The sequence below is a fragment of the Pangasianodon hypophthalmus genome, chromosome 13, assembly GCF_027358585.1.
Source record: "Pangasianodon hypophthalmus isolate fPanHyp1 chromosome 13, fPanHyp1.pri, whole genome shotgun sequence".
In the NCBI taxonomy this organism is placed as follows: domain Eukaryota; kingdom Metazoa; phylum Chordata; class Actinopteri; order Siluriformes; family Pangasiidae; genus Pangasianodon; species Pangasianodon hypophthalmus.
This window is the reverse complement of record NC_069722.1, coordinates 9,920,536-9,941,547: the sequence shown is the minus strand read 5'-3', so window position 1 is coordinate 9,941,547 and position 21,012 is coordinate 9,920,536. Positions and strand designations below refer to the sequence as shown.

General features: G+C 41.0%; 2 protein-coding genes across 5 annotated transcripts; one reads left to right on the top strand and one right to left on the bottom strand.

The window, feature by feature from the left end:
• Positions 1–405: 405 nt before the first annotated feature.
• Positions 406–4,766, bottom strand: msl1a (MSL complex subunit 1a). 2 transcript variants are annotated; one of them, XM_026917260.3, is made up of 9 exons: positions 4,651–4,766; positions 3,205–3,949; positions 2,694–2,890; positions 2,347–2,603; positions 1,869–1,933; positions 1,528–1,595; positions 1,320–1,444; positions 1,109–1,181; positions 406–1,021 (listed from the first exon to the last, which is right to left on the bottom strand). In XM_026917260.3, exons 2-9 carry the CDS (start codon positions 3,844–3,846, stop codon positions 931–933), a joined length of 1,518 nt encoding a protein of 505 aa, XP_026773061.1. In that variant the 5' UTR covers positions 3,847–3,949; positions 4,651–4,766; the 3' UTR covers positions 406–930. The 2 variants fall into 2 exon arrangements, with proteins under 2 accessions (XP_026773061.1, XP_026773059.1); XM_026917258.2 differs by lacking the exon at positions 4,651–4,766 and adding an exon at positions 4,309–4,644.
• An 8,661-nt stretch (positions 4,767–13,427) lies between these two features.
• nr1d1 (nuclear receptor subfamily 1, group d, member 1) lies at positions 13,428–21,012 on the top strand. Of its 3 annotated transcripts, XM_026917220.3 has the most exons (9): positions 13,523–14,795; positions 15,724–16,029; positions 16,121–16,209; positions 16,309–16,453; positions 16,538–16,978; positions 17,099–17,250; positions 17,467–17,652; positions 19,161–19,371; positions 19,542–21,012. In XM_026917220.3, the coding sequence occupies exons 1-9, from the start codon at positions 14,627–14,629 to the stop codon at positions 19,736–19,738; spliced, it is 1,896 nt and encodes a 631-aa protein (XP_026773021.3). In that variant the 5' UTR covers positions 13,523–14,626; the 3' UTR covers positions 19,739–21,012. The 3 variants fall into 3 exon arrangements, with proteins under 3 accessions (XP_026773023.1, XP_026773021.3, XP_026773020.3); XM_026917222.3 differs by lacking the exon at positions 13,523–14,795 and adding an exon at positions 13,428–13,473 and having other exon boundaries at positions 16,538–17,250; positions 19,542–21,007; XM_026917219.3 differs by having other exon boundaries at positions 13,525–14,795; positions 16,538–17,250; positions 19,542–21,009.

The following is a 21,012-nucleotide window of genomic DNA, read 5'->3' as shown; positions in this document are numbered from 1 at the left end:
AGCTGCAAATATTTGGGGTGTAGTATAATGCATTCTCAGCGTTTTATATTTGCAAATAAGTCTGCAAACTACACTGATCCCCCACCCCCCTCACCACTTCAATATTATGGGCTATAATATTCATGACATCCTAAGTTCAAACTGGGGTGAATAGTTATGCAAGGCACTGTAGAACAATGTATAACTTACAATCTGATAGAAAACGTTAAAATGATAAAACTAAATAAATGTGATAAAAGATATCAATAGCAAATACCAAAGTAGCAACTGGGGGTGAACATTTAATGGGCTGTTTTTCTAAACACCACATGCAAAATAGCTATAACTGCTGCCATATAGTGGCTAATAACTACTGCCATATAGTGGGCATAAATTACCTGATAAAAGAACTGAAACACACAAACATAATTTTAAGATATTTTAATACCTGAAATATTTTCTTTAGGCGCATTAGATTATCTTTCATTTATTTGCAGAATCAACACTATGTTACAAGATATTACACTATATTGTTTTAGAAGTCACCCATTCACAATGAACAGAAATGCAAAAACACTGACTAAATAACATTCTCTTTTAAACTGCATTTGATCATGACGTGAGTTTTGGTCCATACTGCACTTTTAAAAGCTAACTTGCATGGGAAAATACCAAAGCAACCAGAACACAGCAATGTCACATTTTGCAGTGCAACAATGAGTATGAAATTTTGACAGCTCTGCTTTCATCCATCTTGTAGCTGGTGTGCCATTCAGAGTGCCAAACGGGCTTCAGCCAGGAGCAGCTCTTTAAAGACTGAAGGTGCCTTCAGGGCAATCAACTATGTAAAACATTGCCAAGATGATCCTACAGCACACAGAATACAGCACAGGACAGTCGAACTGATTCAGCCTCTTCTTAACATTGTGTGCTCACTCAAAGAGGACTGCTTCACTTGCGGCAGGTCCGATGGGGCGTCTTCTTTTTAGACACTTCTTGTCGGCTACGGCTACGCTCATCTAACCATGGTATTTCGAAATTCCTGTAAATGGCACATACACATTTAGGGTATGGTGGTCTAAACTTACTATATAAACGCTAACATGCAGAATGGCTTTACAAAACTTACTGTTGTTTAATGTTAGGCAGAGGCCTGCCAAACGCCACCACTGGCAAGAAAGGAGTGATCATTACAGATTCCACTACAGGGAAAGAAGATGGAGAAGTCAACAAACACGTTAAATTGTCAGTTAATGATCATGTACCGACCTCCCACTTTTTGTACATATATGGGAAATAAAAACACATCATGGTGAGCTGCAGAAGCGCAAACGACATACCATCCTCAGCTTCAGGGTAGAAGGAGAGCAGCTCTGGTTCACACTCCTGAATCACCTTCTGCCTGTTCATCCTCTGTTGAAGGCGCTGGAACATCCGCTGCTCCCGAATACGCTGTATATCCCACCTGAAAGACGGAGGGCACTTAAAACTTGTGAAAAGAAGCTGAGTCAGTTTAAAGGGTGCCTAAAAGAAATCATCATCAATTACCTTTTTCGTCTCTTCTCATCCAGCTCCAGTTTTGAATGACGCTTCAGAAAGACACTGTCATCCAAACTCTGAATGGGGGGGGGGAATTAGTAATGCCACAGGCTAATATCAACTACAGGATTAGCTTAAATAAGAAAATATTTTATGCATCCAGATGAACACAAATCTAGAAAATCCATCTGCTCTCCTGCTTCATCCCAGATTTTGAAGCCATTAAACTAATGAGCAACAACAAATACCAATGAACAATAAACAAAGACCCAGTTATCATTTGTGGAATAGAATGTTATAATTTATTTGTGTGACAAAGAAATCTTTTTTTTTTTTAATCTGTCTCTCACCTCCATGATATCAACTGCCTTTTTGTCCTCCAGAGGTTCCACAATGCTCTCTCGCCAAGAAGGGACTAAAATGGGAAAAAAGGGACACAAGCCAACAAGAATTACAAAGTTATTTTTTCTGCTGTTATTTTGTTAGATGCCTTTACAATTTGCCTAGATTTTGGGCAATTACATGTCTCCACATTAACATATAGGAGCATTCCCTCACATGCTCAGAGCAAAGCTACATACTATCCTGAATGTCAACCAATTTTTGTTGTTACTGGATCGATATCCTGAACATCCATGAAACCCACCAGGCTTACATTCAAATAGTTTTGATTAGCATTGGAAAGAAAAATACATTTTAAGACAGGATATAGATTTTAATGGACTAAAAGACATCAATACTTCAAATAAATAATAATCTGGAAAAAATAATCAAGCAAGCTGCAATAACGTGTGTGATGTGTGTTAACTATGTTCAAAGTGCACTCACCAGCAACTGTGTCCTCCTGCACAGGAGACTGATCTCTCCATGGTGAAGGTGGAGGTTGGTGCCAGCAGCAGAGATACATCTCAGTGGTAGCCATGTACGGCAGCTCTTCTGATTCTACAAGGGAGGAACCAGGTGACCTTACCTCAGGCTCCACCTCCTCCTGAGACTCCTCCAGAGCCTGGCTTTCTTTTGGAGCGGGTGCTTTAGTATGCCTACGTTTGGACCTTGACATCGTGGATTCCTGAAAAAGGAATCTCCTAACGAGATTGAACCACGAACCATATACTTTATTAGTTAATCCTTTTTATACAAAAGCTGAAAGTATTCACAAGATTTAAAATCAATACCTTTTCAGATTCTTGCCACTTCTGTCAAAATTAGTTTGTCGAGGGGTATGACTCTGACCCTCAGACTGCCCAGTGCCTTCAGATGGGACAGCCTCTACAGACTCCCTGCGGCGAGGAGTGGGAGTGGGACGACTCTCGACGCCATCTTTCTTCACCATCTGTAACCGCCGCTCCATGCGCTCGATCCTTGCCACCAACTAAACAAAAATGATCGCAACACAGGTCAAATGGCATTAATACTTCCATTCTCTAATAAGAGATCATAAATGGAAGAGGCTGAACAAAGTTTCACACTTTTTAAACTAACTATAGCTGTGCATTTAAGCAAGTCATAGTTCAAGGAAATAAATATTTTCCAAATATATTTGGATTAGTCTGGCCTTAAATAAGATCATCTGCTTTATATATTTATCATCCAAAGCAGAGATCCAGTCAAAGACAAATTAAAATTGGGGGAAAAAATGGCTAATTGTGTAAACATAAGATCATAAAAATCTCTGCATTTGCATACCATCTCCTTTTCAGCTTTGAGGTCATCTATCTCCTTGTTCTTGTTCTGCAGTTGCTGCTGTTGCTGTTCGATCAGTTCTAGCTGCAGCAGCACGATCTGACGGATGCAGCTGGTCTGGGTGGCACTGTGGCCTGTACCCTTAATCGCGTTCCGCCGTTTTCCGTCAGAACCATGTTCCGGTGAGGGGACTCCCGTCACCGCTGCTCCTCCTCCTGGCCCTGCCTTCCTAGGCTGCTTGCTGCCATTTGATGCCACTGGATCCATCTTGCCCATGTGGTTATGACTGGTGTGTCCGAATAGTGCCTTGCTTTTGACCGGGGTACCCTCAGCCCCCATCTGCTTGGTCAGCGGAAGAGTCAAAGCCCCCAGGTTCACCCAGTTCTCCTCCTGTCCCCTCCTCACCGCTGGTGACAGAACAGGTCTGCCTGCAGTGCTCTGGCTGGATGAAAGGGTCTTAGCTTTGCTGTGCAAGTGCTGCCCAGTGCTATTGTGAATGTTGCTCAGGATGCCGGGAACTCGCACAAAACACTCAGAAGTCTCCTTCTTTGAGCCGGTCTGAGATTCTTGTTTTTTAGCTTGGTCACCGGTGTCCGTGTCCAGCTTGTTTCCTCCACTTTTGAACACAGTGGCTCGCATAGTCATGGCGAGTCAAAGGCACTCACCAAAACCCACCGCTGTGATTAAAGGGGGTTTAGTGCCTGTTTGCCATGCGCCCAGGCCACCCTGTCCACATCCATGCTGATCCCTAAAGCAAAAGTAAAAGCTGATGTATATAAGTGGAGCTTCACTGAAGTATTTAGTACTAACAATCAGTTATTACCTTGTAAAAGAGCAGTGTACATGTAACTAAAGCAAATTCAAGGTATCCAAGGTACTGGAACTTGCTTTAACTTTGCCCTTCGGTTTTACTTAAAAATTAAATACTAACCACCAACCAAATTCAGCGGAAAGACATTTCTGATCTTTAATTTTTTTTTTCATGTTTGCATGGGTTAGCATGCTTTTCAGCATGTTAGCATGGGTTTCCAAAACAAGGCAGGTGTTTAACGTTAGCTAACTGCTAACAGGTTTACAGGTAAATGTGAATTATTATGTAATACATACCAAAAGGTACTATACGTCCCCAGTTTTTATGTCTCGTAGTTCTCTCAAACAGCACAACACATATTACTCGGAACATAAACACAGCGTCATGTTAGCTTGCTTGCAGCGACTCTGCAGCCGTGTCCACCATTTTAGTCTCAGCAAAAACAATGACAGTCACTTATAGCAGCGTCTTTGACTGCACGGGTACGCAATGACGCCATTTTAAACCCAACAACACACAGCACGGGGTTTTCACCACATATTCCACCTACTGGCTAACTCCTTGTCACTCATTTCCACTAACATTGTGTTTTAAACCCCTCGTCCCCACCCGAATGTGCCTATCCACCGACTACTTACCCGAGCTTCTCAAGTGCTTTTAAAATACAAAAAGCGCGCATGCGTTGAAGTCATAGATCGCGAGATTTGATTGGACGCCGAAGATTGGCGAACCTGAGCCTATATTTGGCTCGAGACATGAAGCGTCACCTAGCGGCTAACCGGAAATGAGCTCTGTGAGGACTGAAACCCTGGAAACCTCTGAAGGCGTACAGTGGAGTACAGTATGTGGCTTGGAATAATGGCATTTACTGTGTACTATTCATCAAATAGGATGATATTTCAGTCAGTTTTAAGCAACATGTAACGAAATTCACTATTTTACAGCTTTATTTCAGCAATGGAGCAAGGAGACCATCTCAAAGAATGATGAAAAGCCAGCTTTTGGGCCCATGAGCTCTTAGAAAATGCTTTCCCTTTCAGGTTCCAAGTAGATCTTTAATGCTTTTAGAAAGCCAGAGGGGTTCTAAATCTAGATGCACCATCTAAAGCAGGGGCTCTCAAACTTTTTGCAGTTATAGGGACCACTTTAACTGTAAAATAAAATCTGCAGACCCCCTCAGAAACGATTTATATAATGAATACCAATGTCAGTTTCAATGCAATTTCAACTATTCAGCACATTATTTCAACATGTAAAGTAATATTTTGGCTATTTATTGGAGCCATATAGCTATATATTCCTGAACTTACCTCGATGTAGCATATTCTTAAAAATATTTTTTACAAATTACATTTTATTAAATAATATCAACTTGTCATTAAATTACCATTATTCATGAGCCCCACCTGTTTTTGAGTTACTGAGGTTTGATTATACTCCTTCAATTTAAGTGACCAGTCAAACAGGTTAATAACATTAAGAAATAAATAATAACTGTAACGGGGCTTAGTGGTTAGCACTGTTGCCTCGTACTGTGTGTGTGGAGTTTGCATGTTCTCCCCATGCTTCGGGGTTTTCTCCGGGTACTCTGGTTTCCTCCCCAGTCCAAAGACATGCGATTGGCATTTCTAAATTGTCCGTAATGTGTGAGTGTGTGTGCGATTGTGCCCTGTGGTGAGTTTGCACCCCGTCCAGGGTGTCCCCTGCCTTGTGCCCTGAGTTCCCTGGGATAGGCTCCAGGCTCTCCTGCAACCCTGTGTAGGATAAGTGGTACAAAGAATGGATGGATGGATGAATAATAAATGTAATAACATAATGGTGGGATGTGATTTTCACCACTGCAACAGTGCTATGCTTCATGGATCCCTGGAGGCCCCCGGGCCCCATTTTGTGAACCATGGATTTAAAGAACACCTGAAGAGCCAGTTTTGTAAAAAGCAGTACTGTCGGTTGATCTTTTTTTTTTTTTTTTTTTTTTTTTTTTGTGGTCTGTATTTTCAGGACCCAAACATGTAAAATGTGTAATATAAATACAAAGTGAGGCAGGGATAGCAGATGCACCAAAAATAAATTTGTCCTTTTTTGAACCAAGCACATAAAGTTTATGGTTTCTAGACTGAAGCTTTAGTCTTCATTTCATTTTACTTTTGACACAGGAACAACTTACAAATTGTAATTATGGTCAATTTTGTGTCACTTATGTGAGCAATGCAGATGTCCACTAGAGGACACTCTTGGCTAATTTTTAAAAGCAAAGATTTTGGTCACAATTTAGTAGCTACACACATTCAAGGAAAGCAAGACAAGTGGGCAATGAAATGTTCGTATTATCATATGAGATGGCAGTGTGAATTTAGAAAAGCACTGGGTACTTGATGTTTGGGCCTAGGATATACCTAGTCTTCTGTCCAAGGAGCAATGATCCTGTTAATCTTCATTTTACAAGGCTTCATATACCATAGTCAATATGAGGTCATTTAAAAAAGAAGGAAGAGTATAGGCCTGTGACTTTCTGCTGTCAGCTTAAATTTCCAAGGGAAGACATCTTGGAACTTATGGAAAATTAAAATGTTACTTATACTTATACAACAGCAATGAATGAATGAACTTCATTTACAATAATCAACAGTCAAACCTGTTAAACCAGTCTAATTGCCAAATCAGATATCCTCACAACAGAGGTAAGCATTCAGTTCTGGCATTTCATTCATTCATTCCTTTTCCTTCTGCTTTTCCTGGTGGGGGCAGCAGGTTCAGTAGGTCACCCAGATTTCTCTATCCCCAGCTACAGATTCCAGCTGCTTCTAGGGGACATTCCCAAGCCAGCTATAAGACACAATCTCTCCAGTGGGTCCTAGGTCTGCCCAAGTTTCTAGCAGGAGCCAACCAGGGTGCATCCTTGTACGATGCCCAAACCCTTTAACCTGGCTTCTTTTGATTCTGAGGTGTAGCACTTCTATTCCAAGGCTTTTCCAGATTGCTGAGCTGAGCTGAGCTGTGATGGACAGTATTCCCAACGACCTTGCTGTGGGACCACATTTTCTCTGCCTGTATAATAGCGCATGGCTCTGATGCACCACTCCTTCTGCTGTTCCTCTTCCTTCCACTCATGATTCCCTTCCCTTGGGCTGATCAGCTTCCAGCTGCCAAAACACAGGCCGAGCCAGTCAAAGTGGTACACCCTCCACCAACTGGTGAGTGTTAGCAGATGAAAAAAAAGTTTATGAAATATGGCTACTAATGCCACATCATGGAACCATTTTTGATCTATTTATTCAAGTAATAAAGAGGCTGGAAATAATTTACCAGACTGACCAGCATTGCTGTGTTTTGTTGTGTGTTTTTGCAGGTGGTATTGGATACCTAGATACCACACACACATACACCTCCCAAAAACTGTGAAAGATACATAAAGGTAGAAATGATAAGGATGCCACCCAATCATGAGGAAATGCATTGTTTTGTAGTTTCCTCTATTATTCTGTGTGTATAACCTACTCCACTTCAACTGTCACAATCTACTACAATCATGAGTGGCCCAGAAGAGGGTGGGTGACTGATTTCACTCATGATTTCTTCCTGATGCTTTATCAGGGAGTGTATCCTTTGCTACCACGCCTCCAACTTGCTTATTAGATATCTAGATCTGAGCCAGTTCATCTCAATTAAATTGCCAGAGGCGTTCACTGAAATGTACAGCAGTCTGAAATGAACATTTTCTATAGTGTTTACGTGCATGACTGCATTTACTCGCTTGTGTTTTTAGCCAAAATAGTGCTACCGCCCACAGCGATGCTCCACGCTGAGCCTACAGCACTGAGCAGAGCTTCCAGCTCGCCGTCACGTGGCCGAGCCTGGTGAGAGCGCGCGCAGCCGCAGAACGACGTGACGCCACTTTTCGGGCTCCGGCACGCGCACAGCTGTTTTCAGTGCAGAGCTCACATGGCGCACGAGGAGCTGCGACACAAGCAAATAGGACAAAAAAAAAAAAAGGGATGATACTTCAGATTTTATTTTCTCCTCATGCTTTTTGTATCTGCATTGCAGCCTAAGGTTTCTTAGCTATACTAGCAATAACACAGCTTCACTAAAGAAATATTATCGCACTTCTCCGGATAAAGGGACACACTGTACATTGTGCATGTTTTACAGTTTGCCATGCAGTTGGGAAAGGAAATGGAAACACACCCACCTAAATGAAATGTATTTATGTTTCATTAGAAACAGCCTAATGACAGCCTGATGCATGGTTCAGAGCTCATGAGATTAGTTTGTCTGGAGCCTCTATCACATGGATGGTAGGTTATGAGGCAGTTTATGTTATGCCAAGCTGATCACAGAGACAAATAGTTTTTTTTTTTTAAATATCACTTTTGCTGTTAATTACAGCTTCAGACTTTACCTAGTGCTTTTGAGATTCACAATGGAGAAAGTATAGAATTTAGTTTTTTAGTTATGTTTATCCTACTACACATTTGCATTAGTGGAACACAGGAGCACACTGTAATGGAAAGAGGAATGGAGAGAACATTAGTCTCTGCATTAATGAACACTCCCAGCTTGAGGAGCTTCCTGCCCTCCTCACGAGGACTGACTCGTGCGCTGTGCCAGCTTATGGAACAGCTCATAGCTGAGTTTGCATAATTTGCATTGTCATGTCATAGACAGTGTGTGTGTGTGGGTGAGTGTGTGTGGGGGCATACTTTTTATATCTTGGCCTGGACCAAATGTCCCCGCAAAGATAGGAATATTTTACAGTTGTGAGCATGTGAGGACATTTGGCTGGTCTACACCATGAAAAAAAATGGCTTTTTCTACAAAAACCTATATTTAAAAAAAAAAACTAAAAGAGGTTAAGGGTGGGGTTAGGTTTAGGTGTAGGCATAACATTAATTAGCTGTGTTAATAATTATGTTAGTGGAAGGTCCTCACAAGGATAGCAAGAGAAACGTGTGTTTAGATACACAGCAGCACACCACACAAGGTTATTATTATTATTATTATTATTATTACTACAGAATGTTCATTTCCGCATGGCTCTGTATGACAAAGCAGCACCACATTACAGTAGGGATTTCCCAGAAAAGGAAGCTAAAACCTGTATTATGTGACTTTTTCCCGAAAGACTCATGCGCCTCTTGCTGGGCGTAATCACATAACGTGTCTGAAAACGTGAGGAGAAATTTAGCTCTTATCCCGCACACATGCACTTTCTTTCAATTTTCTTTCTCACAGCCTTGATAGACTTTAATGAGTGGACACACAACCACACATTTGTAAACAATCTAAACACAGAGAATCACAAAGTCAGTGCAATAATTCCAGCACAGGGAAAACAACTCCTTTGCTATCTCAGAATGATAAAAAGAAATAAGCTATACTTTAGGAAATTACTCTGTAATGATTAAACTACTGATAGGGTTATATGCTCACATAAACTAGGCTACATGTGTTTTGAAGAATTGCTTTCTAGGAAAAAACATAAACATATGTAGTGTGACTGCAGTAGATTTAATATTAACAGCTGATGTGTTAATATTAACCCAGCTAATCACATGGTTCAACAAACATTTGTGTTCAGAAAATGCATAACATTTCCTGGAAATGATTAAACTACTTTGTGTACTTGTAAGAGAAAGTTGTCACTTTGTCAGTATACCTGTATATGAGGTCCTGCAACTGTCAATACCAACTGAATAAAATACTTCTTCTTAATGAAGTTCACATGGCTGATGGTCTAATTCAAACAAACAGTATCACAAAGTCTTAGGTACAGATCTATAGTATCCAGGTGAGATTATCCAGTGAAGAAAGGACAAGACTTGTAAGAAGAACTGTATGTCAGGATCAGGTCAGAAAAACTCCAGAGTTTGGGTCAGAAGGAATTGTTTGACCTGATTCTGACACACAGTTCCCCAGTTCAGTGCATGAAAACAACTGTGCTTACATTTAGTTCAACTCCATAATATGTTTAATGTCACAAGAACTACACAAGTTCTACAGTTCAGTGCATAAAAACAGTTGTGCTTACATTTACTGACTTCCACTCCATAGTGTGTTTAAAATCACAAGAACCAAGTACCAGTGGCAAGTACACTCTTAAAGTGGTTTCATCTAGCACTTCTAAGGTTTGTCCCTTTGAGGTAACTCTAAAAGGCCCTCTGTAGAACCTTACAAGAAGTTATTTAATTTTCAGAGAGGACTGCAAGTAGAACCCAAGCTAAGAACCTGTGACTATCCAAAGAACCCTTGAGGAAACCTATTTTTGAGTGTAATTTGATGTGAAGTGATACATATTTATAAGTCAATACAGAACATGACATTAATATAGAAATACAAGGCATGACACAGACATGTGACCATGCTCTGTATGTGCATAAAAGTTTTCATGAATGTTCAAGTGAAAAAAAAGCATGTTTTCAAGTTTTACTTGAAAACTATAATAGAGGAAAAACACCTACTATTCAGTGACAGGCAGTTCCAAAGACACAAGACTGTGTAACTGCCAAAAATAACTTTTGTCCAGAGGCTATGGCGTAAAGCTGTTCCACTTTGTCCCAATTGCAGATACAGTTTTAAAGAGGCAAGGAAGACGTGCGGTATCTGGTCTACTTTTCTGACCTTTAACTCTTTAGGGCCATGGTTCTCAGATGGGGTCTGGGAACTCCCAGGGTTCTGTAAAGCACTTATTAAAATCACAGCCTACCAATATCAAAATTATTATGAGTGTAAGGTTCAGGAATAAAAAGATCTATGGTGCCAATGAATAATAATGAATATTTAAATAATAAGCCTAATATTCAAATACTCTCACTCAATCATTCAATCATGTGGCAGCAGTGCAATGCAAAAAAAAATCATGCAGATACAGGTCAAGAGCTTCAGTTCATGTTCACATCATGCATCACAATGGGGAAAAGTGTGATCCCTGTGACTTTTGCTATGGCATGGCTGTTTGAGTATTTCAGATACTGCTGATTTCCTGGGATTTTCACACACAACACTCTCTAGAGTTTGAATGATGCACACAGAATTGTGCGAAAAACAAAAAATATCCTGTGAGCAGAGGGTCTGCAGGCTGAATCACTTTGCTGATGAGAGAGATCAGAGGAGAATGCCCAGACTGGTTTGAGCTGACAGGAAGCCTATAGTAACTCAAATAAGCACTCTTTACAACAACTGTAAGCAGAAAAGCACCTCAGAAAACACAACACATTGAACCTTGAGGTGGATGGGCTACAACAGCAGAAAAACACATCAAGTTCCGCTCAGCCAAGAAGAGGAATCCCCTGCCCTAGAGCATGTTAAATGGTTTGAATTACATCCGTACGCAAGGTGACTACTCTGCATACTAATAAACTTTCAGCATCTTTTGCAGGAAACACAAGTGTACATTCAGAGCCTCAGCTGAATCTCTGCGCCATAAGGTTCAAGCACTGGAGGGTGAAAGAGGCACAATGACATGGTATTGAATATATAGGACGAACCCTTTCATTCACATTAATGTAAATTCATGGTATTTACACAATAAAAGTTGACATTTTTGTCAATTTAGTGTTTCTTTTTTTTTGCACAGTCCCATTGAATTAACGTTTACAGACATTTTGCTGCAAGACCTGCTATTTTTGAACAAGGACAGTTCCTGGACGTGTGCTGATGCCAAAAAAGAGGACAACAGCAGTGAACACAGTGAGCTTAGTAGACACTGCTATTTAGGGCATATGCTCAGTGGGACCTTATTTTAGGAAGAAACAACCTACATCATATTAAGTTAAGCTGATTTTAGCTGATTGTACCATGCACTGTTTGTGCCTCTCATCAGCACAAAATAACAAAGCAGAAACTCTGAGTATGTTTACAACCTTACCTTTTACAGTCTGCATTCGTAAGTGCAAGACTAAAATTAAACAGACTTTTTCTGTATTCTGTATTGTTAGGAAAAGCCAGATACCACTTAGTGGCTATGAAAGAGTGGTCAAAACCTACCATGATATATAAAATACTGCTGAAGGTCAGGTCAAGTTTAAATAGCCTTAAACCTTGAAATTCAAGATGAGGAAGAGTCTTCAGGTCATGTGGGTATAGTGTATAGGCATTAGCCTGCACTAGTCTACCTGGATATTTCTCACAGATATAGCCTATACCTTACTGGAAACATGGCTATGTAAGGGAAGTTTGTGTTGATTCTCTGCTTCTGCTAAAGTCATTTGTACAGGCTGTATTATGAAAACTGATTTTATTATTGAAAAATGACTTTGATTAATTCATTCACCTTAACCTTTATTCTGGTCAGGGCTGAGATGGATCTGAAGCCAAGATCCATTATATGGCAAATCATTTTGCACAAGTAACTAATCAAATATTCTGCAAATGCAAACTGGCAGTGTCATACCGTCATGTGGTCCTGACCCTCTTTACTACTCCATGTCAAAAACCCAGGACATGTCAGAAAAATATCTTACAGTGCTACAAAACATTATGCTACCTGTTGCATAAATTGTCAGCTTCTCTCTACCCCAGTGCTCAGTGGAAGGAGACCATTCTTAGCACAGCAGTGACATATATTGCAGTGTGGTAGTGCATTGCACTCCAGCCATCAGTATTACTGTTGTTGTAAATGACCAGTAGTGAAGGGTAGAGGACTATTAACACAAACTGTGTGTGCAAAAACATAGCTTTAGTCTCGAGCTCTAGGATAGAGAGGAGCGAATGTTCTTCTATAGCCTATGCTATTTAGATGGCATTTTTAAATGTCTCCCATTGCCACACTAACTGCTGTGCTAAGAATGGTCCAGCACACAAGTAGCTATCTGGTTAGAGGTGATCCTTGTGTTCACTTTACACTGGTGTCTGGGGTACAGGGTGGTGATGATAAATTGTGCATAGGAACACATGTGTATGTGCAGAATCATTAAATGGTCAGTGAGTCATAGGGTTTTGGATACATCAGAGAAGTCCAAGTCCCTCAGCTGAAGACCTGGACTTTTGTAAAGTGCTCTGAAAGTGTGTCACTGGGCCACGAGGCTCTTCAGCGGGTCACATGGACACATTTCACGCCTCGTGCGAGTTTGGTGAAACGCCCCACCTGCGCGCTGAACTGCACCAGCCTCAGCAAAACCACGCGTCCTGCCGGAGCGCTTCACAGCGACACACTGCGATAGAGGGACAGCACAGGAGTGCGCACTCCAGTCTCACATGCTTTCTGTTGCGCTCAGACAACAAACCGGCACATCAGTGCGTCTCAGCATCTTCTCAACCAGTAGGCTATCTTGAGTGGAGCATTGTGTCAGCTGAAACAACCGACACTGCGTCTTTTCCCGTGTTCTCCATGCGTGTAAGCGTTGACTATAAAGCGCTGAAAGAATACAGTTTGTCTAGATTTTGAGTTTGCTTTTCGACACCTGTATGACTGGAGCACAGAATGACTACGACAATGGACAACAACAACAACAACAACACAGGTAAGAAACACTGCAAGCTTAAAGCATCAATTCTCCTATTTATGAATGTGTTTTCGATGCGTTTGGATTTGTGTTTGCTAGACGTTAAAATGGGAAGAATTATGATCAGGGTTAAGCCTTTGATTACTCCTGGACATCCTGATTTGTTGCAAAAGTGTTAAAATGTAGTCTACAGCAGCAGTATAGACTGCTAGACTGTGAGGCGCGCGCTTATTACTGCGATCCATGTCTTAATGTTCTGTTTAATGAATAAATAATCAGTGATTATTATGATGTACATAATTTAAATCTAGGATTCATGAGCCCTGATGTATTCAGTACATCATGAAAAATGAGGAGAAACTGTGGGAATAGCCTACAGATTATTCATTTTGTGGATTAATGCATAATAGCTCTGAAAAGGCGTAAATAGAGACCGGGTTTAAAAAGCACCCAAATACAGGGACATCACGCGGTAAGACAGTGTTCTGGTCGTGTTTGGGGAAATAGGTCAGGACAGAAAAGTCAGGTGTACAGCCATCCTTGCGGTGCAGGCAGCGTCGCGTGTCCAAGCGTGTTCACATGGACCGCCATGTGCGCTTTGTTTTCAGTCCGACTCTCCTCCCTCGACCATTGGCGCGCGAGCGCTCATTACATAATCTCCTCGCTGAGCCAGGCCTACTGTGAAGTAGCCACGTGAGCAGTGCTCGCGTTCTGATTGGACAGTTCCAGACTGAACACAGGGATGCGGGCTGCACCTCAGAACACACGTTAGGTTTAAAAGTAGGACATGATAGCGATCCAAGAGAACGTAACAGCTTTTTCTCTCCACCTTCTGTTGCCATGGATGCATAGATAACAAACAGCGGAAGATATGTATCTTTACGTCGGTAGCTTGCCTTATTTCATAACAACATGCCACTCTTCATGTAATTGGCAGTCACAATGACGTTTTTTGTTAAAATACAAATTTTTAACAGAATTTCAAATTTTGTTCCATGTCTAAAAAGATATTTCCTTGGATCAGAAAGTCTATTTCATAACATTGCGCTTTTCATAACGCATTCACGTGTTAAACCGAATAATAATTAATATATGTGAGATTCGGAGGTAATGCGGGATACAGAGGCTACTTAAGAAACTTAAAGCTCTTTAAAAATGCAGTGTGAGACTGATGGCTCTCATGTGGAAGGCGGATCCGCAGACGATGATTCGGTCTCGTTGTGCAGCCGTGTGTCTGAGACGCGCACGTGGCACGGCGGTGTGCTCGGATGATGCTCAAAGCACATTACACGCATGCGCGTTGCGGCGACGGGTTTTTCCTGAAGTGTCGCTCCGTCAAGGTTCTGTTCTTTAACTGTTATATTATTTTGTTATTTACTGTGTTCGACACCATTAATAACAATGCTGTAAAAGTGAAGAGGATAGACAGAGGGGTGGATTTAGCCTGGCACATGTGACTGCACGTGTTGTTATTGTGTTCCACCTGACACAGTGACCTTTTGACTTTTTGTTCTGGTGTACAGTGGTTATATAATCTTTGGAGATATTTAGCCTCTATAATGTTTGGAGGAACGATGCTGGAGAGACAGTACTGTATCCCTGTCATGTCCTGGTTAAACAGGATTAAACATTCTTCATAGGTTTTAATAGGTTAGAAAAATCAAAAGCATCCAATTATTTCAAAGCACTAATTTAAAAACTAAAGTAAATAAATACTGATGAAGAATGGGAGTTGAGAGGTGGAGGAAGTACACGTCATTCAGGAAAGAAAGTATGAACAGAGGAAAGAAAAACTGTTCACATGAAGAAGAAAAGTGGAAATGGAGGATCTAGCTTGTAAAGCTGTTCACTGGTATATACCTTATCTCACAAATCGGGGGAAAGTGCTAACAGGGGATATTTATTTGTAAAGCCGGTCACTAGGATTTACCTGATATCACAAAAGGGTGCTAGAGGAAATGTATCTGTAAAGTTGTTCAATGGGATTTCCCTGTCTTGCTTGCGTCTTAAGAGTAATCTGACTTCTGCTATCATTATAGTGCATAGACAATTTTATGACAGACAGAGATCTGCATCTGAATCATGGCTTGGAATGAGTCAGCATCATGACACCGTCCCAGCTGCAATCACAAACATAACCCTTGTACAACATGTTATTACTGCACATAGTTATTTTGCGTCCTCAGTCATCTTCCTTTTTTTAGTGGACATGCAGAGGCAAATTGTTACCATAGTTCTGAAATGTATTTCCCCTCTTCCATTCACTAGGAGGAGTAATCTCTTACATCGGATCATGTGGAGGGTCTCCTAACCGCACCAGCCCAGTATCCATGTACAGCGAGAATTCCAATTGCAGTCTGCAGTCATTGACACAGCCGTGCTTTGGGTCATCTTTCCCACCTTCACCTAACGGTTCCCATGATTCTTCACGTATGTACACCAGCAGCAGTAGCTCCAGCAGTTCAGCATGTGGTGAAGACGGTAGCTCATCAAGCTCAGGAGGATCCCCAAGGGGGCGTGATGAAAGCAACGTTATATACAACTCACCAAACAAATCAGTTGCTACTCTTACAAGTGAGTAAATTAGCCTCTTGCTCAACACCACGCTTGATGATGCATTCATGACTGAGACTGATATCATTCTGTTTTTTTGTATATATATAAGAGCTAAATGGAATGGTCTTACTCTGCAAAGTCTGTGGAGATGTGGCATCAGGCTTTCATTATGGTGTCCATGCCTGTGAAGGCTGCAAGGTAAGAATGCTATTATTGTTATTGTGACATGCCACTTGGAAGACTACATTCAGATTTAAATTTCAATAACAGCAACTTTTTTCTTTTCACCTTTGGCAGGGGTTCTTCCGTCGGAGCATCCAGCAGAACATCCAGTACAAAAAGTGCCTGAAGAATGAAACCTGTACTATTATGAGGATTAACCGCAATCGGTGCCAGCAGTGCCGTTTCAAGAAGTGTTTGTCTGTTGGCATGTCTCGTGATGGTGAGCTCCATTGACAATATATTTCCTTCTGCTAAAAGTAAAAACACAAGCCCAAATAACCTTTCTATTTTCTTACAATTACAGCTGTCCGTTTTGGTCGCATCCCGAAACGTGAAAAACAGCGCATGCTAGCTGAAATGCAGAGCGCCATGAATAACATGGTGAACAACCAGCTGCAGAATGAATTCCAACTGGCTACTCTCAATACCAGCACTTCATTCTCTTCATCATCATCCTCATCGTCCTCATCTCCCTGCCCAGGTCTGACAATTGCTTCTCAGCCCCAGCCTTCTGCTGTGCCTGTAGCTCCTTCCCCCTCTCCACCAGCTCCAGCATCACCTTCTGCTGAAACTGCTCAGAGCCCTCCTCGGATTGCCACTTCTCCACCACTGTGCCCTAGTCCTGGCCTGGACAGCACCATCACCGCCATTACCAGAGCTCATCGTGAGACCTTTGTCTATGCTCACGATAAGCTAAGTGCAGCACTACAGCCTCAAAATGGGGTTGATCTGGATGGCCACAACAGTAATTACTTTGCTTCTGGCTACAATATGAATAGCCACAATTCAATATATCCATCTAATGCAGCTCTACAGTGCAATAGCTTCAACCCTGATAACAAACAACACCTTCAATCCTTACCAGACTCTAACCAGCAGCATCAGAGGCTGCCACAGCAAAACAATGAGCAACACATCCCCAACAGCAGCTGGTATGGGGCTGAGCAGGGTAAAGGGAACAGCAACAATATCCCGGTGCAAAACTGCCCATGGAAGAACCGCAAGGACATTCTGCTGGTGAGTCAGCAGTTATCTGTGCTGATTAAAAAGCAGACATCTGGGACACTTTATAGACTAGTAGACCTCACCATAGGTGATTACTAAACTGTTTAATGATCCTGTTAATGGGATCCTGACTAACTGTGAACAGGACCAACCTTCTCACTAGTAAACAAAAACTATGTAATCTGCTGTAAACTAAAACATTTTCTAAACCCTCTTTACCATTTCCAGGCTTGTCCAATGAACATGCATCCTCAGGCAGATCCTAACAAGACACCACAAGAGATTTGGGAAGATTTCTCCCTGAGCTTCACACCAGCTGTGCGTGAGGTAGTGGAGTTTGCCAAGCATATCCCAGGTTTCAGCTCTCTGTCCCAAAACGATCAGATCACCTTACTGAAAGCAGGCACCTTTGAGGTAGGCTCTTGACCATCTGTTGATTTAAATAAATAAACAAACAAAATATTCTGTATGATAAGAAAAGATATATATTAGAAGAAGAAATTCACAAGTACTATATTGAAGCAAAACATACACAGATGAGACAGAAAAATTTATATAAACATTTCAAGGGTTCAAGATTCATTGTGTCTGGAGGAGTGTCAGATCAGGTCCTTTGCAAATTGTCAGGCCCTTCCTAGTCTCGTAAGCAAGACCTTTAGCTTCCCTAGATGGTCTCATCTCATATGTTTCATCAATAAATGCAGCTATGAACTGCTACTTGGCAGATGACTAACCACAGGCCTTTTCCCATAGCTTGTCAGTAAACACACAAAATTATCTCGTTTACTCAGTGTTTCACACAAAACTCTTTAACAACTTTGAAAGCTTCTGTGAAGCTCTTCAGAAGCTTGTTTTCCCGCTAAAATCCAGAGGGATTGCAACTTTCAGCATTCTGAAGGTCATGGCCATACAATTTTACAAAAGATGTCAGGTTCTCTGTTTCCTGTGGAAAGAGAGTCTAAGGCTGAGACTAGCTCCTTCCTAACTGTACCTGTACACTTTCTGTCCTATGTAGTACTCAATTTGTAGATGTCTGAATGGATCTGGTTTGCCTGGTGCTCCCAAGGCAGCAGTGTTCTATCTGGTTCTGGGATTGCTCTAAATGCATGCGTCCAGACCATTTTGGCCTCGTGTCCTAACGGGGTTATTAGGTTGGAAGGCAGAAGGCAGCCAGGAGGAAGGCAGTCTGTGGGAAATTTTCCATCCACCTCCAAATCTCTCTTAGGAATTTTGTTGAGGAATGGAAATACATACTATTTCAATGGCAATGTTTGATGCTTCAGGTACTGCTAGCCAGTTTCCCAGCCTCTCATTGTCACCATCACATTTATAATGTGAAGCCATCATACTCATGCAGGAATACTATGAAAGGCCTCCCAGTGTTGGGAAACCCAAAGCTCAGTTAAGTTTTATTTATAATGAAGACACCCTGAAACGGTTATTCCTCCAGTTCACTGTCAACAAACCTGAATGATCGCGTGAGAGAGGCAGGGCAGCAGTTTATATAACTCTATGTCCATAAACCATAGACTATATATACATGATTATATAAGGTCTATGCTGTGAAGCCCAGATCTGCACCTTTATCTAGGAGTGGCTGTTTAGTATTAGCCCTGACATTTACAAGGTGTTAATTGCTGTTTTTGTTTCTTCAATAAAATAAATTCTCTCTTTGAGGTTGCAGTTCTGGTTTATCTCTGACCTTGTTTGCTTAGAGCTATCAATGTCAGTTATCATGGGAGCATAAGAGCATGGGTTATCATAACTAACATATCAGTTAGTTTCTTGATAATTTGTTGTGAGGTGACATGGTGAATTTCTAGACATGCAGTAATAATAGTGTTCACTTTGACATACACACAGTTCTCTACCCTTAGCATTGACTAACCTTGGTCTGTTTCCCTCTCTGGTTCTTTTCACAGGTGCTGATGGTACGTTTTGCATCCTTGTTTAATGTCAAGGAGAAGACTGTCACATTTATTTCTGGCACCACCTACAGCCTAGAAGCTTTGAAGAGCATGGGAATGGGAACCCTGTTGGGAACCATGTTTGACTTCAGTGAAAAACTCAGTGCACTAGAGCTCTCTGCAGAGGAACTGGGTCTTTTTACTGCTGTGGTGCTGGTTTCTACAGGTTAGCATTTTCATGGTTTTTCATGTAAGGTCACCTTCTTGTGAATGAACAATCAAGATGTAAAATTGTGCTTTTTATATCAGTAATTTCATAAATGAGTAATATAAATGTCAAAGTGGCAGTAATGATTTGTGATATGTGCAAATAATTTATTCTTTCTCATTGTTTAGATCGCTCTGGTATAGAAAATGTAAAGTCGGTGGAGATGCTCCAGGACAGCCTGATTAAAGCCCTTCGTACATTGGTCAGCAAGAGCGCCCCTGGTGATGTCTCTCGTTTCACCAAGCTGCTGCTCAAACTGCCAGATCTGCGCACCCTTAACAACATGCACTCTGAGAAGCTTCTCTCCTTCCGCATTGATGCATGAGAAGCCTTTGGCAGCTGTTAGGTATTGGAGGGTTTAACTGAAGGTTTTACAAACTTACCATTGCTGCTCCACCAGCATATGCTTGGCTCTGATGGTGCTCAAAGACTTGAACAATGATTACAGGTTTGAAGGGACACACAAGCACTAAGTGCATCAGAACATTGACATGACCATATTTTTTTTTAAAGTTTCTTTGCATCACATCAAATTAAAATTCAAGTACTGTAACCACAATGACCTTGATGTTTTAAATTCTTAAACTGAAGGACATGATATGGCATGGACACAGTGTCCCAATTTAAACCTTGCATTTACATGAAATCAGCTGGTAGCATTGCCACATCGCAGCTCCAGTGTCCCTGGTTCAATCCAGTTTTGCATATTCTCCCAATGTCCTCATGCAAACACACTGTATAGTGTCTCTGGAGGTTGCATGGCTGATCCACATGTTAATGCAATGGATAAATGGAGCCAAAGCCTCAAACAATCTTGAACTTCCAGTCTGCTGGAGTCCAGTCCATGGGAATCATAACCAGAGAGCTGGGATGAAGGAGAATAGAGGCAGACAGAACAGTACTTTGTTACTGCAGTCTGAATTGGGTTCCTCCAAGAGGCTACAATACACATAAAATCCCATATTTAAAAAATGGACCAGATCAATAATGCAAAGGACAAACAAGTCATGCAAGGGATCTTAGCCCATTTCTGCTGAAGTCCTTGCCACTTTGTAAAAATTTGTAAATATAAATCTATACTTACTTGAAATGTTCTAAAATGTATATATTCTATACATAAATCTATTTTTTGTAAAGTGTAATTGCTCAGTGTAAAGCTATATATGACAAATATATAAGATGTCAAGTGTAGTTAGATCTCATTTACAGCATAAAGACTTACTCTAAAACATGTTTGTGTATGTTTTGCCTTCCTTGATTATTACATTTTCACAAAGACTCCTTGTGTCAGAAGGACTAAAAACAACTGGGTTCTTTTGTCAAATATATTAATGTTGCTTATAAGATTGTCACTTCATGTGTTAATGCACTTTTAATCTAATTAGCTGTCCTGATTCAATTCAGTATCTTTCTAACATTTTCTGCTATTATAAAAATGTACTCGATGTTAGAGATACAGTATAAGTCAGTGTTTATGTCCTAATCACTGACTATCAAGTGTTTCCAAAGTTCTATATATAAAACTAACAATTTACCTACCATCCACCACTGAAACAGTCCTTACCTACACCATAATAAAAGGAAAGTTTATTTTCTGAA

Excerpts from the sequence above, each read along its gene's own strand:
- msl1a (XM_026917260.3), bottom strand. The coding sequence starts at position 3,846 with ATGACTATGCGAGCCACTGTGTTCAAAAGTGGAGGAAACAAGCTGGAC. Across the intron at positions 2,891-3,204 it reads TCAAAGCTGAAAAGGAGATG|TTGGTGGCAAGGATCGAGCG; the intron begins GTATGCAAATGC and ends ATTTTTGTTTAG. Across the intron at positions 1,445-1,527 it reads GATGAGAAGAGACGAAAAAG|GTGGGATATACAGCGTATTC; the intron begins GTAATTGATGAT and ends TCCGTCTTTCAG.
- nr1d1 (XM_026917219.3), top strand. The coding sequence starts at position 14,627 with ATGGCTCTCATGTGGAAGGCGGATCCGCAGACGATGATTCGGTCTCGT. Across the intron at positions 16,030-16,120 it reads ATCAGTTGCTACTCTTACAA|AGCTAAATGGAATGGTCTTA; the intron begins GTGAGTAAATTA and ends TATATATATAAG. Across the intron at positions 16,210-16,308 it reads ATGCCTGTGAAGGCTGCAAG|GGGTTCTTCCGTCGGAGCAT; the intron begins GTAAGAATGCTA and ends CACCTTTGGCAG.